At 47.9% G+C, this 15,764-nt stretch overlaps 1 protein-coding gene across 4 annotated transcripts; it reads left to right on the top strand.

The window, feature by feature from the left end:
• Nucleotides 1-307: 307 nt before the first annotated feature.
• Akt (AKT serine/threonine protein kinase) lies at nucleotides 308-15,066 on the top strand. 4 transcript variants are annotated; one of them, XM_077638014.1, is made up of 8 exons: nucleotides 308-1,037; nucleotides 1,203-1,328; nucleotides 3,955-4,124; nucleotides 6,603-6,725; nucleotides 8,114-8,225; nucleotides 9,340-9,850; nucleotides 11,909-12,364; nucleotides 13,744-15,066. In XM_077638014.1, the coding sequence occupies exons 3-8, from the start codon at nucleotides 3,980-3,982 to the stop codon at nucleotides 13,978-13,980; spliced, it is 1,584 nt and encodes a 527-aa protein (XP_077494140.1). In that variant the 5' UTR covers nucleotides 308-1,037; nucleotides 1,203-1,328; nucleotides 3,955-3,979; the 3' UTR covers nucleotides 13,981-15,066. The 4 variants fall into 4 exon arrangements, with proteins under 4 accessions (XP_077494140.1, XP_077494139.1, XP_077494141.1 ...); XM_077638013.1 differs by having other exon boundaries at nucleotides 311-784; XM_077638015.1 differs by having other exon boundaries at nucleotides 331-1,037; nucleotides 1,120-1,328.
• The last annotated feature ends 698 nt before the right edge of the window (nucleotides 15,067-15,764 follow it).

The raw sequence follows: 15,764 nt of genomic DNA, 5'->3' as shown, positions 1-15,764 counted from the left end.
CAGTTCTTTGCTACCGTGGGCTGCACCTTGTAAAAAGAAAATATTGTCTCGTTGGAATAAATTCCTGGAATGTTACGGTTACAGTACAAGGCCCGTTTTTGTTGACACTAGCCGCTACCGCGCGAAAGGATAGCTGACGTAGGGCTTAGCCAGGCCTCAACGCTATACACGGTGCAAAATTGCTCGTGCTCATAAATCAGAAGATTTCCCAAAATTACGAGCTGCATCGCCGGCAGTTTACGTTCAATGCAGCACATATGGCGCGTTCGACTTTCAAATGTACCGCCACGTGTTCAGGGTCGCGAACAGCGCGGCCGCTGCACATCTACCACAGGAACGTTGGTGCAGTCGCCACTATGCAATCTCTTGGTCAAAGCAGCAGTGTTCACCTCTTAGGAATAGACGAGTGACGTACTACGCGACGCATGATCGTCGCAAGCACGAAAAACCAGCGCTTCTTCACACATGGGCAGCGTCAGCCACGTAGCCGCGAGTTGGCGCCCGACTTGGCGTCACGTTGTCATCAAACGCTCTTCTGTCCTACGCGTCTGCCGGCAGAAACTAGACCAACTGTTTCATTCATGACAGCCCGCATGCATAGCCTACTTGCGTGATCGGTCTCCTCGAGAGAGGAGGTGGGGCGCTGCCGCCGACGGCCACACACACGGCAGCACGGGAAACTTGCAAACAAACAAACATCGGGGACGTCCGCGGGGGCTTGGGTGTTCTCGGAAGTTGCTTGCGGCCGAGCCGAGTAATATTAACTTTCCCTGACCATGGGCGGGTAAGCATCACTTGGCTTTACTTGACGGGCGAGACGCATTCTCGGCGCGCCTCGGCATCGGCTGACGAGGCCGTATACGCCGCTTACTGGCGATGTTTGCCGACACGGAAGGTGGGAGGCAAGGCGGCAGCACAGGCTGCCGCAGTCGTCGCTAAGCCTACTTTGACGATCGGAGCACTGCACCGCTTAAAAACTTAGCTGCTGGTGGGCCAGATCTGCGATTTCGGCCGGCTTCTCGTCGCGCGGCTTGCCGGTAAGGTGTGACACAGCACGGGCGCAGCTTGGAAGTGGTTGGGAATTAGTGCGCCCTTCCGATAACGGTTCCTTCCGTCTAGGTGTTGGCGGCTAACTACCCGCCTTGGCAGGCCAGGGGTTTTGGGTGGCGGTCATCGGGACGCTTTTGCCGTTTCCTCGCTAGGTTCGTACCTGGACCAGGCGTGTTCACCGACCAGCTATAATCGCAAGACCCCGGTGACCCGCTGTGCGTCGGCCGGTGGATTCGGGACCCTGTTTTTCTTCGGTGTGCGTAAACTGCCACGGTTAGGTGAGTCTCACTTTTCCACATCTCTGCCGCGTATTACGCTTGCATCTGCTGTGAAAACCAGTCTTGCAATAACAGGTATACTCGGGAGTGATTTGGCGACTCTTGTACAATTGGTGTGAACCGTTGTCGTATTGTGTTGTCTTTTTTTCTTCGCAATCTGCCCGATTTTTCTGCGGTGACCTCGAGTGCGGCATTAGGTATTTACAGTGTTCGGCGCAGCATTTGATGGGAACATTCTTAACCTCGTCATAATTATTGTTTTGTTGACGCCCTCCTAACACCAAGACGATTTGTCATTGAGCCGTGTTTTCCAACGGCGCGATCACTTCCATCTCCCGGCGTGCCGGACGCCTGCCAAAATGCGTTGCTTGTAGTGGTTGTCCTTCGGCCAACTCTTGTTGACAATGTGCGGCTGGCTGTTGGTGCTTGCGCCCCGCAGCGAGTTATTGGCGGCGAAAGAAAAACAGAGTCGAAAGGTGCTGTTCTCCGCGTCTTTTACCTCGTGTCCTTATTGCGCAAAGGCTGCAACGTCTCCAGCAGCAGAGCGGTTATCTCCTGCGCCGTTTTCTAGGACCCCAAACAACCGCAACCCGCCGTCAGCGTTAATACGAATGAGCTGCCCGCGTATATCTTGCGTCTCCATGACCAGGCTAGGGGTTGTTTGCAGAGAACTCGCCCCAGTGCAATGAACGCTGCGTGTTTTTAAAAGCGGAAATGCTGCGTGAACTCGGAATCGGTTGTTGTTTACCCGCACCTGCGGCCAAAATGCGCACTAGTGGGCTGGCATCCGCTTGCCGTTTCGTTGAAACTTCACCTCCGATTCGGCTTCCTGTCTCGGGATTCGTTTTGAAACAAAGATTCACTCAATGTATAACCCGAAAGTGATGTTACTCTGTCGAAAGCCGTGTCCTGTCAAGTGATGGGAGCTCGGCTTCCAAACTTGATCTGCGTTTTTACGAAAGAAAACGGTTCTAACTGCAGGGTCGTATGGCCAGCACCTATTTGACTTGAAACAGAATTCCGTATGCAATTAGGGGCGATGACGTCACTGTAGCTCTCACAATTTGCAGAGCTGGCCTTGTGCACCTGGTATGGCTCTACATTGATATTCTGCACGAAGCCTGCGTGCAGCTGCAGGGGCAAAGTTTGTGTATAAATTTATACAAAAAGCATTTGGAAATATGTCTGTAGATACACATTTGAGACCTGGTGAGCTGTGGTTTCAGGAGTCGCGAGTGCAAACACATTGCCATTATCTCTGTACAAACATGGAACTGGTCTTGAACATTAAAAGCAGCTGTCTTTACACGCCTTTTTTCAGATATTCAGAATTTTTTGTAGCAGGTATTTGTTCACTTGTTAGGCTTGCACATCTTTTAACTGACTCACATTTTATATATATATATATATATATATATATATATATATATATATATATATATATATATATATTAGTAGTTCTAGTTTTATAAGAATTCTGTGGCCTCGATAAAAAGAAAACGGGAATTGGTACTATGTTTAGTAGCTTGCTGTCATCCTTAGTGAATGATGCCTTGAGGAAGGAAGCAGCTCCACAAACATCCCCTCGGTACATGATAACAAATGGGCTGCTGTTTGGCTGCCCACTCAGAGACGTGGCAGAAGAAAACAACTTTGCGCATTGGGGCAGTCTGACATCGGGTACATGTCAGACCTCGGTTGGCAGTGCTGCAGGCCAAGAAAATTTCGCTGTTCTCTCGTTAGAAGCTTCTTCACTGTGGAGGGGTCCTGAAAACATGCTGCACAAGTGTCACTGTTACCTCAAGTTGTTAGTAATTTGGCCTTGCTGTTGGATCAGCTAGCCACCCCGAATAGCTCATTTGGTAGACCAACTACACTAGTCTAGCAGCAGGTTATGGGCCGAGTCCTGAGAGGTTGGGTTAGGCCAGGTTGGCAGCAGATGCCACTGGGAATAGCAAACAAAAGCTGCCACAGTTCGTTATTAACTTGTTCATTGCTGGAACGTGTTTTTTTTTTCATCTTTCTGTGTCTATGGCTTTTATGTGTGCAACTTTGTAACCACTTCTGTTTCTCTGATTCTATTGCCTCGCGGCGTCTCATTGGCCACCTTGAAATATAGATCATAACTTGTGCACTGTTTTGCGGCATGCAGGTGGTGCTACAATCAGCTAACCTTCTCCTATATTGGGATCAGTCGCAGTGCAAGTTTTTTTGTATTTAAGCTTTGGGGAAAATTTCAATGTGTTCCCACGTAACTACTATGATTGCAGAGCTATGCCTGGTAGCTATAATAAACTCTTATTTACATTGCGTAGCAGCATTTTGAGAAGCTGTGCAGCAACAGCGCCAGTTCTTTGCCAGGGGGAAGTGTGAAAGATCTTGAAGAAGCAGGATAGGACGAGTGAAAGGTGCATTTATAATACACCGGGCACTGTGTCTTATCATGATTGTGCCTTTTATTCATCCTGTCTTCCCACATTGCTTTGCTTCTTCCGGGTCTAAAAGGTGAACTAGTTAACCCAGACAAGAGTTTAGGAGGGTGTAAAGTCAAAGTTGTTTTGTCGTCACTGCTCTGTTGTGATCAAGAAAGAGACCCAGCGTACTATTGTCGCGGTCGTCCGTGCAGGCTGGCTTGGGCCGGCGGGGTCACGATGATGGAAGCGCCTCTGGCGCCACAACAACGTGCCCCGCTCGGAATGCACCCGGGAGGCCTGAACATGGCCCCCTACGGCATGGAGCCCATCGTTGCCGACCCCGAGCCATCCATTGTCAAGGAGGGATGGCTGAACAAGCGAGGTGAGCTGTAGCTAACATCACTTGCTGCATTCGTCGGCGTCATCTCGAGCTGTTTTTCCAATCCACCGAGATGTGGCTTTGAAATGGGAGCCGAGGAGAATTCCATTGGTTTTTCTTGGTAGAATCCAATTGCTGGGTCTTTCATGACTCACTTGATGTTCTGTCATAGCCGAGATTTTTAGAGTTGAAATATATTTTTCCTGCCACCTGGTCGATTCAAATGTGGGACGGTGATAATGTTGAGCAATGTGGGTTTGCCTCGTTTTAATTTTCCTCTTCTGTTTTCGTCTTCCTTGAGCAACTAAAGTGCACCAGTGGTAGCAATGCAAAGTTTTCTTCAATATGCAGGTGCGTCATACTTCGTTTTCTCTTCCATGCAACAAGAAAATCTCTTCTGTGGTCACTGTGGTGTACCTTTAGAAATGGCTGATGGTGCCAACTTTGGTCTCATTTTCACTGTTTGCAAGCTTATAAGAGAGACATTTCCTGTGAAAGCAGCCTTTTCTTGGGCCACTTTAGCTTGCCCTCAGTTTCCCTGTGGTGGGCATATTTGTGTCGTGAATTGGTGACGCGTCCCCGACTTTCCCAAGGGGAACGCTATTGCGTGCAGATTCAAACAAGAAAACAAAGAGGTCGAAGAAAACAAAACAAAGCCGTATTTCTAATTTAAAGGAAAAGAGGCCAATAAGAAATGGACATGAAAACAAGAAAAACACACCCTCAACACGCATACAACACTACAGAATAAAAGAAAAGAGTTCACCTGGTACTGAGCATCCCAGGTTAAGCGGGGATGCCTTGTAGACAGGGCGGACATGGGTGGTTGCAGTGTGACGTGTCGCTGGCATTACGTCGAGGGAAGCGGCAAAAGACAGCCAGGTGGTATTAGGAGCGGAGCGAACTGCAGGAAGACGCTGGTGGTCTCCAGTCCACAGCCCGAAGAACTTGGCAGCGGCAGGAAAAACGTAGCCAGGTCTCGTCGACGGCGTCACGAAACGCCTGAGGCTTAAAGCAGGCTATCCAAGAGTGCCTTTCGGCAGCACGGACCCTCAGTCCATCGGCTGCCGTCTCCACGCTTGCTAGGAACGCAGGAGGCTTGCTTCAGTGATGCAAGGGAGGTCATGGCAGCACGGACCCAACGTCCGACGGCTGCCACCTCCACGCTTGAATGACCCGATCTCCGCTGCATTGTCTTCCTTTACACCTCGGTTTTCTGACACGTCAGCTCTCCACTCCTCGTGCTCGCCGCGCTCTTTGCCGCCGTCGCCTCGCACGCACTTTTTGCACGTGCACACTCGCAACGCTCGGCTGGCACGCGCAGCTCTCCGCTGTCTGACACACCACTGTCGATCGACGCACCGCGTTTACAGATCCTTCGAAAATCTTTTGTGCACCTCACAGTTTGGCACTTTGTGTTAGCTAAAATCTTTACCTGCCTTGTGCTGCCTTGAACGTATGCCGAATTGCAAGCAGGAAATTTTTTTTCATCCCATAACAGTCACCTGTCTGCAGGAAGAGTCATTGTAATGTGGTAGGTTGGTGCACGGTCCGCTACGTAGTGCCCGAAGTTTCTCATTTAGCCACGTGGCAAAGAAATTGCATTTGGCTAGGCTACTGCACCACTTGTGGACCAGGTAAGCTCAATAGAAAGAAATGTATTTAACAACTAATTTCACTAAGCTAGCCTTTGATGAGGAGCTGTTCTTAGCTTGGTGTACTTCCTTGCAGCTGATTAGTGTGACAGAGGTGTCTATAGGTTTAGGTTGCATGCACTAACGAAGTGTCTTTGATGAGCAATCACAAAAGCAACATCTGCTGGCTATTCTTAGTGGTGTGGCTTTCTTGGGACGCTGTTGCTTTTATCATTTGTCTTTTTCGTTTCCGTTGTATTTCTTTATCTTTTGCTTTGTTCCTTCGTGCCGTTATAAACTGTTGCTAAAACATGTATAGCTGTAAACACATGCACCCGTGTTGTAGTGGTGTAGATGCAGACGCAGCGCAAACTTACCCCTTGTCACCTCGAATATTTTTCAGAGCTCACATTGAACCTTTTCAGCCAGGACAGGATTTGCTAAAGAATGCAGAATTTAGCATTTGTCATGAGGATGAATCATGCATGCTAGCAAATCCGGAACATCTGTGCTACAGATTTGCGAGCGTGCATAATTCATTCTCATTTGAAATGCTAATTTTGGAGCTTTTATCGCTGTATAAGGTCTTGCACAGAGGTCCACTACTCTCACAGATGTTGTATATTAGCAATTTGTCACATAGCGAAAACAGAAATGAGATTAGGTCTTTCCGGGTGGCCTTTTGTGTTGTGCTGCACCTCTGACAGGCTGTGAGTGAGTGTTTGTGCAGCTGTTTTTCCTGACCTCCAGGGAATGTTTCTGGAGCATCACTGTGTAGCAATGGTCTGCTAGTGCCTCCAATGCGTATATGCGTATTTATTTTTGTGCTGTTTTTGCTTGCCTGCAGGGGAGCACATAAAAAACTGGCGGAAGCGCTACTTTGTGCTGCGTGAGGATGGCACGCTGATTGGGTTCAAGCTAAAGCCTGAGCATAGCCACGCCGACCCTCTGAACAACTTCACTGTGAAAGGTGTGTGCTGCCTCTCTGCCTGCTGCGAGGGAGTGGAAAGCCTGGAAGGAGTGCTGCACAACAGGCAGTCGTGCACACACACACACACACACACACACAGCCCTAAATGGGTAAAAATAGTAGAGAAATTCAGCCCACTCAAGACTTCGTCACTCGAGAGAGAGAGCGTGCGTGCGTGCGTGCGTGCGTGCGTGCGTGTGTGTGTGTGTGTGTGTGTGTGTGTGTGTGTGTGTGTGTGTGTGTGTGTGTGTGTGTGTGTGTGTGTGTGTGTGTGTGTGTGTGTGTGTGTGTGTGTGTGTGTGTGTGTGTGTGTGTGTGTGTGTGTGTGTGTGTGTGTGTGTGTGTGTGTGTGTGTGTGTGTGTGTGTGTGTGTGTGTGTGTGTGTGTGTGTGCGCGTGTGTGTGTTGGGCTGGTCATTCGACATGACATGAGGCATGTTATGGGCAGTGGAAATATGTACAGATGCTCATGAGCATTGCTTTACAGCTTCATTTCATGAGCATTCCTTTACAGCTTCATTGTTCAGAGAAATCTTGTACAACTGGCCACCAGGCTTCATAGACGAAAAATTTTCACGGAAATAGCACACATTTTTATTGAAACTGCACTGATCTTAGGAAGCAGTATAGCTTTTAAATTACAGTTCACTACAGCCACTTTGTACTTTTGTTGTATCCTACTATAACATAGACATGGTGGTGTGGGCTGGGCAATTTTATTTTTTATTTTTTCCCACCGGTTCTTCTCTTTGTAACATAGACATGTGAGTTAGATGCGTTTATGCGAGTGTAGTGGAAGTGTAACAGGTACATATGGGCGAGGTAGAAGGTGATGAATGCGTGTGTGTTGTCTCCTTAGAAAAACTTAAAACTGGGCGACTCAGGGCTCATTCATGTTAACACAGTACAGGAAGGCAGCGACAGGGAGAATATGTGACTTGAGGGCGGATTGTCATTCGATAAAATCATTCCTGTCTTGTCCCTGTCCCGATTGCACTGGGCACCACATTTCATTGGTTGTCACATGGCATCTCCCACAACAATATTTATTGCAACCACTTCTCTTGTTTGTGGCTGCTTTGAAATAGCACATCTTGTCCAGGGGGGGTATCAAATAATGGCACCCCAACTTAAAATCTCCTTTGCGCCTCTGTGGGTTGGATCCAGGCTGCCACATGTAGGGCCGACGTCTGATCACTTGGGATGGGTAAGCAGCCAGGGGGAAGGCTTCGACAGGCGATCCCATTTTTAATTAGCTGACCTCATGCTCCCGTTATAACCATTTTTCTTTTTTTTCTTACTTTCATTCCTGCGTGCCTTCAAATTGTCATGGCATGTTTTTTCCGACATGGGTTTTGTGTATCCCCCGCTGTGCTTTGTCCCCCCTAGGCTGCCAGCTAATGAAGTCTGAGCGTCCAAAGCCGTTTACATTCATCATCCGTGGCCTGCAGTGGACGACGGTCATTGAGCGCATGTTCTGCGTCGACTCTGAGGATGACCGGTGAGGCTGCAAATTAAGTTGGCTCACTGCAAAAAGGTCTTATTTTTAAGCGAACACTTTACTTATTGGTGTTTCATCCTTGTCGGGAAAAGATTTTAATATGCCAGAAGTACACGGCTGATTGTATGACAGGTCTCCGACTAGGCCTGAGTGTTGAGCAAGGAGTGGTACAGAAATGGTTGTGCATGCATGCAACGCGTGTGCAAGCACTGCTTTAGCTGCACTAACGAGAAACTGTTACTAGCAGGTTGGCTTTATTGCAAGCCACACAAACAACACTGAAGGATGAATGGGTAGCTATGGTCGCCATTACCCCAATTGTAAAAATGCCCGCAGCTGACTGCAGTCTCAGCCAGTGAGGCAGGAAACACTGCTTTTTTTATTTCGTGGCACATTCAGGATGCACACCCATGGTGCTTTTTTGCACAGCATGGATGTCCGTAGAAGACATGTCTATAGAAGACATCCATGCTGATGCAGCACAGCCGTTGTAAAAGAATGGCTATGTCCTGTCTTGTGTCGAGGAAAGTCGCAGAGGTACTTAGACGAATATAAAAAGCAAGGATATGGAGGCTATAGGTAAGAAATTAATTTTTAAAACTGACTGTTACTATTGTTATTACTGTACGACCATTTCTGTCGCAACTTTAGGCCAAGAAATTGCGTAGTTCACTGTCTGCTAGGCAGCAAAATAGCCCACTTGCGCGCTGTGGCGGCTGAATGACTTTGGCATTTCGCTGCTTATCCCAAGGTTCTGAGATCGAATCCACCGCTGCGGTGACTGCGTTTTAATGGAGGAAATGCGAAAGTGTCCTTGTGGTCTGCAATCTCGGTGCACACTGAAGAACCCCGGGTGGTCTAAATTAATGTTGAGGCTTCCACTGCAATGTCCCTCATAGCTCGTGTTTTGCTTTGTGGCATTAAAAGCCCATGCATCACGTGCTCACTTATGTCACCCTCTTCCATGCTGGCTGCCCCTCAGATCTACGAGCCGATTTTGCTGCTTGAATTCTTGACTTCTGCAAACAAAACCTGATGTCTTGGATGTTTTTTGTAATGTGATGCTGTGGCAGCGGTTTTGTCTGTTGTGACAATGATGATTGCGGCTGTGCAGGGAGGGTTGGTGCCGGGCCATCCAGCAGGTGTCGGAGCGGCTAGCAAGCGAGGAGGACGTCGAGATGGCGGAGCCCAAGGACGAGCAGTCGCTGCGCGACAAGTTCAGCATCTCAACACGCACATACGCCACGGGCAACCGCCTGAGCCTGGACAACTTTGAATTCCTCAAGGTGCTGGGCAAGGGCACCTTCGGCAAGGTGGTGCTGTGCCGCGAGAAGTCCACGGAGTCCCTGTACGCGATCAAGATCCTCAAGAAGAAGGTGGTCATTGACAAGGACGAGGTGGCGCACACACTCACCGAGAACCGGGTCCTGCGCAGCACCAAGCACCCGTTCCTCATCTCGCTGCGCTACTCCTTCCAGACGGCCGACCGACTCTGCTTCGTCATGGAGTACGTCAATGGCGGCGAGCTCTTCTTCCATCTGTCGCGGGACCGTGTCTTCACTGAGGAGCGGACGCGCTTCTACTCGGCTGAGATCCTCCTGGCGCTGGAGTACCTCCACAGCCAGGTACAACACCCTCTCGGCCCTGTGGGAGCTCTGCAGCAAGGTGCTTGTGAACGAGCACCTTGCTGCTTATGTGCAGGGCTTCTCAATCCTTTCAGCCTCAGGGGAACTGCAACAGTTCTCAAATGGGGCCAAGAAACCACACATTTCTTGTTTGCCATTCCTTCCTGCCTGGCATGCATGCTAGAGAGAAAGCGTGAGAATGCACAGCCACTCACAGAGTGCCCAAGTAAAATTAATGATGGCTGCTGACAGCATAGTCAACGTGTCTGTTGTATATATAAACAGTTACAGTACGATTAGAACCAAAGTAAAGTGGATGAAAATAAAGGTGGTGGTTCGGGGCATGAATATAAATGCTCTCGGAACCTGAAATAGTTTTCCTCTGAACCCAGTTTGAGAACCTTTCCTTAGTGTGAGGAAGCCAGCTGGTAGAGGAATTTAAGCTTTTTCTAAAGTGAAAAGACCTATCCTGTTGCATCAGAAGCCATAAAGTATTGCAAGGGGCCGAGGCAAACATGATCAGTAGATGGGGCTGCATGCCTGAACTAATGTCAGCTTGTGGCCAACTGTTCGTGTTTCTATGTATAATTTTTTATTTTCTCAGAGTGGTAGTAGAGGTACAAACTTATTGTAATGTGTTTTTTCTTTCGAGTGATGCTTAATACTCGGTAAACATGAATCACCATGTAAAATCCTCCTATGCTCAGTACTTACGTTCCTGAAGCCTGAATTTTAGGAAAGAAGTGTGCAAATTAAGTGAGTAAATACGGTAAGTACCTCTGAAACCGCATATAGGTCCTCCTTTTGACTGTGTATAGGTCGGCTCCAAATATAAGTCTACCACACAACTTTGGAAGGTCATTTTTTGAAGAAAAAAAAAAGAAACATAGGCTTATAATTGACATTATGTGGTAACTTCTAATTGAATTTATTCTTCCATGCAGTTTCAGTTTCAGTAGTCGAAGGATAGTTACAACACCACAAGTGCAGACCAGGTCACCTGAGGCACACGAAAACTGTATTATAATAGCTCTTTGTTCACTTCCCACCATTCTCGCTTCTGGAGGAGTGTAGCGTAAGAGTTTGAATTAATTAAAATGACAAAGCAGTGGTTATACTTCAGTTTTTGTATGCCTCACGGGATCACGTACAACCATCTTCTGGCATCTGACATGGAACCTGTAACTATGGAGAGGAAAAAAATTCATTTATAAATTATTTATTGAGCACTGATGAACAAGGATTTTTGGGCAGCGTGCGGTTTAAGAGCTAGTGCATCATGTGTTCTGAGCTCCGCCTTAAGGATATGAAGCGATCGTGTTAATGAGTTAATGCCCACGTATGCGGAATTGGTCATTCTCAACTTTATATTCATATGTCCCTAGGAGTCCTCATACCCTTCCCAGCCCAGTGGTGCAGCATTAAGCGATGCACTGCTGTCCTGCGATGGCAGATGTTCCCAGCAGTGGGCCTTTTGCGGCCCAGGTTGCTCTTCCTCAGCAACTAATTATTAATTTAACTGCCACCTGCCATGGTGGGCAGTTAGTTTGCTCACCATTTGGTGGGCAGGTTGTAATGAAACAGCAAGGTCACATGACCTAGGTGGCCCACCGGCCTCCTAGGTTGCTCTCTGGGGACCACCTGTCAGAGCCATGTCCGTGATTTTTCGCTCACTGTGCCAACTACGCCGACACTGGATTATCTGAGCAATGGTGCCTTTAAAGCTATCGCATTAGAAGCCATGAAGTGTTTGGTAACTCTGAGTAGGGGTGTGGAGTGAAAGGTAGGAGTGTAGGTTAGGGGTGCCTTGTTCACATCCGTGTGTGTGCATGTGACCAGTGTCACTCATGGTCACATGTGGCGTCACATGAGGTACAGTGGCATTGTACGTGACATCGCTGTGACCAGTCAGCATGGCATGTTGCATCTTTCTTTCTCCCCCTTTCCTCCTCGCAATCCTTCAGGTTGCACCAATGCTGCATGAATGCGAAATTGGCTCTTAGCTGCGACCACTTAAATTCAACAGGAACTTGACATGTGGCTATTTGTGGCACCCAGGGTATCATCTACCGGGACCTGAAGCTGGAGAACCTGCTGCTGGACAAGGAAGGGCATGTCAAGATTGCCGACTTTGGCCTCTGCAAGGAGGACATCTCGTTCGGGGCAACCACCAAGACATTCTGCGGCACGCCCGAGTACTTGGCGCCCGAGGTGCTGGAGGACACGGACTACGGTCGCGCGGTCGACTGGTGGGGTCTCGGTGTGGTCATGTACGAGATGATGTGTGGCCGACTGCCCTTCTACAGCCGGGACCACGACGTCCTCTTCGAGCTCATCCTGGTCGAAGAGGTCAAGTACCCCAAGAGCATGAGCCCCGAGGCACGCCACCTCCTCTCAGGCCTGCTTGTCAAGAACCCCCGGCACCGGCTGGGTGGATCAGTGAATGACGCCGCCGACATCAAGGTGCACCCCTTCTTCCGCTCCGTCAACTGGGACGACGTGGCACAGAAGAAGGTGAGGCGGTTGTGGTGATGGCTATGGCCTCAACAACAAGTTGCCACTGCCCTTTGGCGCAGCAAAGCCAGAAAGAAAAAAAAAAGAAAGCAAATGAGGGAAAAAAGTGCAGTTTAAACGCTTTTACTCACTGTTGACGTCCTTGCTGCCAAGAACACTTTTGAGTTGAGCTAGAATGTGTCTTTACATAGTTAAACCTCGTTATAACGAACATTGATATTTTAACAAACATACGCTTTTCTTACTTTATATATCAAACACAGTTTGCATAAAATGGGTATATCATACTGCCAAGTGCCCAGCTGTGCCCAGGCTTTGCCTCACTACATGGGTGACTGGTGGTGGCGCGGCGAGAACAGCTGGTAGCCAGACAGTCGGCACTATTTTGCGCCTCGCACCCATCGACTGTCACGGAGCTGAGGGGGTGAAAATGGCGGCATTCGTCCTGGCGTCCAATTTTTTGTGCGATACCACTAGCTGCCTTTGAACTGCCACCGCCACATGCTGTAGTGCTGTGCGGGGAAGCCAGCCTAACTAGCATTTGCTCCTCATTTTTTTTTCGGCCTCCGCAGTCACTACAAGCAGTTTCGAAACAGTGCTAAAACTATAGAAAAAAGTCTCCGGGTTGCCATTCCTTTACTGACTAAATTTCGCTTCTTCAGCATGCGTTTTATGGTGCAGTGGTATATTACGAATTCCAGCTACATCGAACTATTTTGCGATTGTTTACCTACTTGTGTTAATAGGCTTCGCTGTAGTTGCCTGTTTTAATCAAACTTTCAGCTGATGCTTATTTTGCATTGAGCGAAATGCTGTCATGTTGCAGTGAATGCATGCGGAATAACAGTACACAGGAGGAGCTTAAAAAGTAAACTTCTGCCCATAAAATAACAGAACTCAGCCGGGACATAGCATGCAAGTATGCTCAACAGAAATCAAAACTGCCTGCCGTTTGCAGCTGGCTCCTGTTTGTGGTGACCGTGTTCTTGTCAAATATTCCTGACTAACGAGTGATTCTTCATTCAGAACGCTTTCTAAGTTCAGTTGTATGGCAGGAAGGGATCAGTTTTGTTGCGGTAGACGTAGAGAGGTGGGCATAACGTTCCGACACTCGTGTGGTCACCGCCTCCTTCCTGTGTTCATTTTATTTGATATTGATTAACAATAAAACTGATCCAACTTGCACCGTTTCCTACTTTGCTGGAGCATGAATGAAAGATAAACCGATCATTAATCACGGAAGCTTAACTTATGATCACATCAAATAAATGTACGGTACACAGAAGTTGTACATTTTACATGCAACAATTTGCCACTCACTGGAAGTGAATAAATGTTCTGCAGCAGAAATCGAAAATAGATTTGCATCCACGCCGCAGGTTACCCCGCCCTTCAAGCCGCTGGTGACCTCTGACACGGACACACGCTACTTCGACCAGGAATTCACGGGCGAAACGGTCGAGCTCACTCCACCTGAGGAGGGTCCCCTGAACTCCATATCGGAGGAGTTTGAGCAGCCATACTTCCAACAGTTTTCGTACCACGGCAGCACGGGTGCCCTTTGCGGAAACAGCCGGGGCTACTCGGCGAGCGACCGCAAGGCTATCCTGTCCTGAGCAGCATGGTGACACAGTTTGCGCCGTCATCGTGGAACTACTTTCGTGAACGGTGTGACGGCACAGCTGAGGCAGAAAACGCGGCATTCGGGTCATCAGTGCACTTGCATAGGTTGAACCCCTTGGGCCGCGGTGAATCGCAATGCACGGGCAGTGAAATGGAACCGGGCTAGAGTGTAGTTTTGCTGTGCAGTTTCCGTGCCACCAGAAACGACAGATTGTCGAGATAACCGCCAATACAATACAGCTCTGGTGCTACGTGCAGTGCTGGATACAGCATTGCTTTCGTGGTTTTCGTAATGTTACATGTTCTCTGTTACTGGAACAGCGGAATACCGGATGTGGCAATGTTTTGTAGTGAAATATTTGATCTACCACAAGGGTTGCGTTGCGACGAATGAATTTGAGGCGCCATGCTTTCAGGTATCACATTTATGTGTAGTTCACATCCTTTTCACTTGTTACAGAGAGCTTAAGTTGTAGATGGTGGATTGTTGTACAAGTTGTTGATTGTGCCCTAAAGAATACGTTCATTTCATTGCTTCGCTTTCACATTGCTTAGCAAATGCTGCAAGTTCAGGGGTAAAAACGGAGCTTTGTTGTACAAGTTTTAAGACTTATGCTTTGTGTTTATGCCGTCGTAAAGTTATGCAGCATGTTGTGCGCAGCATATAGTGATTTACACAAGTAGACAAAAGAAAACACGGATTCTAACATGTAAGGTCAGTCTTTTGTTATGCTGTTATGAGATGGTCTTTGCATGTGAAGAATGACGTGTCTGGTATCCCGCCAGATTGGAACCTTTGCGGTGGGACAGTTTTGTGCAACCCCATTTCGGAAGCTGCTGCTGACCTGCACAGGTGCATTGTTGTCCGAACTTAGGTGCTGCTGCGTTATTCTGCCTCAGCTGTATTGTAGCAAATTCTGTGCATGGACACACTTGTTTCTGCCCGACCAGTCGGCACTGAGGCTCTGCACTGTGGAACCAATTAAGTTGTCTTTCCAGCCCGACTACTGGGAAGAAGGGATTGCAACGTGTACATAATGTAAGGATCATGTTGGGGCTAATAAAAGGCTTCACAGAGATTGCTGTAAGTCTCTCTTATAAAGAAGCATAATCATGCTCACTGTTTAGATGGCTGTTAAGAAGTACTTTGGTTTTGGCTAGTTGGTTCATAGCTAAGGTTGATTCTGAAGATGGCGCAAAAGGGACAGAGACAAGGAAGGTATGTTGTTTGCCATTGTTTTCTTGTTCCTTTCTTGTCCCTTTTGCGCAGTCTTCACAATCAGGCTGGGTTTTTGTTGAGGTGTTTTTCATTCAAGGGTTTCTCTCTCTCTCTCTCTCTCTCTGGTGAGGCAGTTTGTAAGGATTGGTTGTTAAGAATAGCAGTTGTTTACGTCAGTCTAAAATGATTTGTCTGCACACATTGCTTGAGCACAATCCATTTTTCTAAATTACAGAAAAAAAAAATTTGTGTGGTATGCATTGCGATGGGCAGATTTTCTTTTCAGAAGAAAAAAACTGTTCCGACTGTCTTCTGTTTTATGGTGGAGAAAGGTTAACTGGGTGAGCAATTGAGTCCTTCAAAACTGTGCTGTTTACAAGTTGAAGTAGTTTTTGTGAAGATAGTAAACATGCAATCTCTGCGAGACTGTATGCGCACAGAAAGCTTCACTTGATGTAATGGTAGTGGACAGTTTCCAGTAGTCCTAGTCCCGTAGTAGTTAACAGGACTAGGGGGTAAAAGAAAGTTTTGGGCAGGCATGGTGGCACTGAGTCATCG

The sequence above is a fragment of the Amblyomma americanum genome, chromosome 9, assembly GCF_052857255.1.
Source record: "Amblyomma americanum isolate KBUSLIRL-KWMA chromosome 9, ASM5285725v1, whole genome shotgun sequence".
Taxonomy (NCBI): domain Eukaryota; kingdom Metazoa; phylum Arthropoda; class Arachnida; order Ixodida; family Ixodidae; genus Amblyomma; species Amblyomma americanum.
This window is presented reverse-complemented; position numbering and strand designations above follow the sequence as displayed.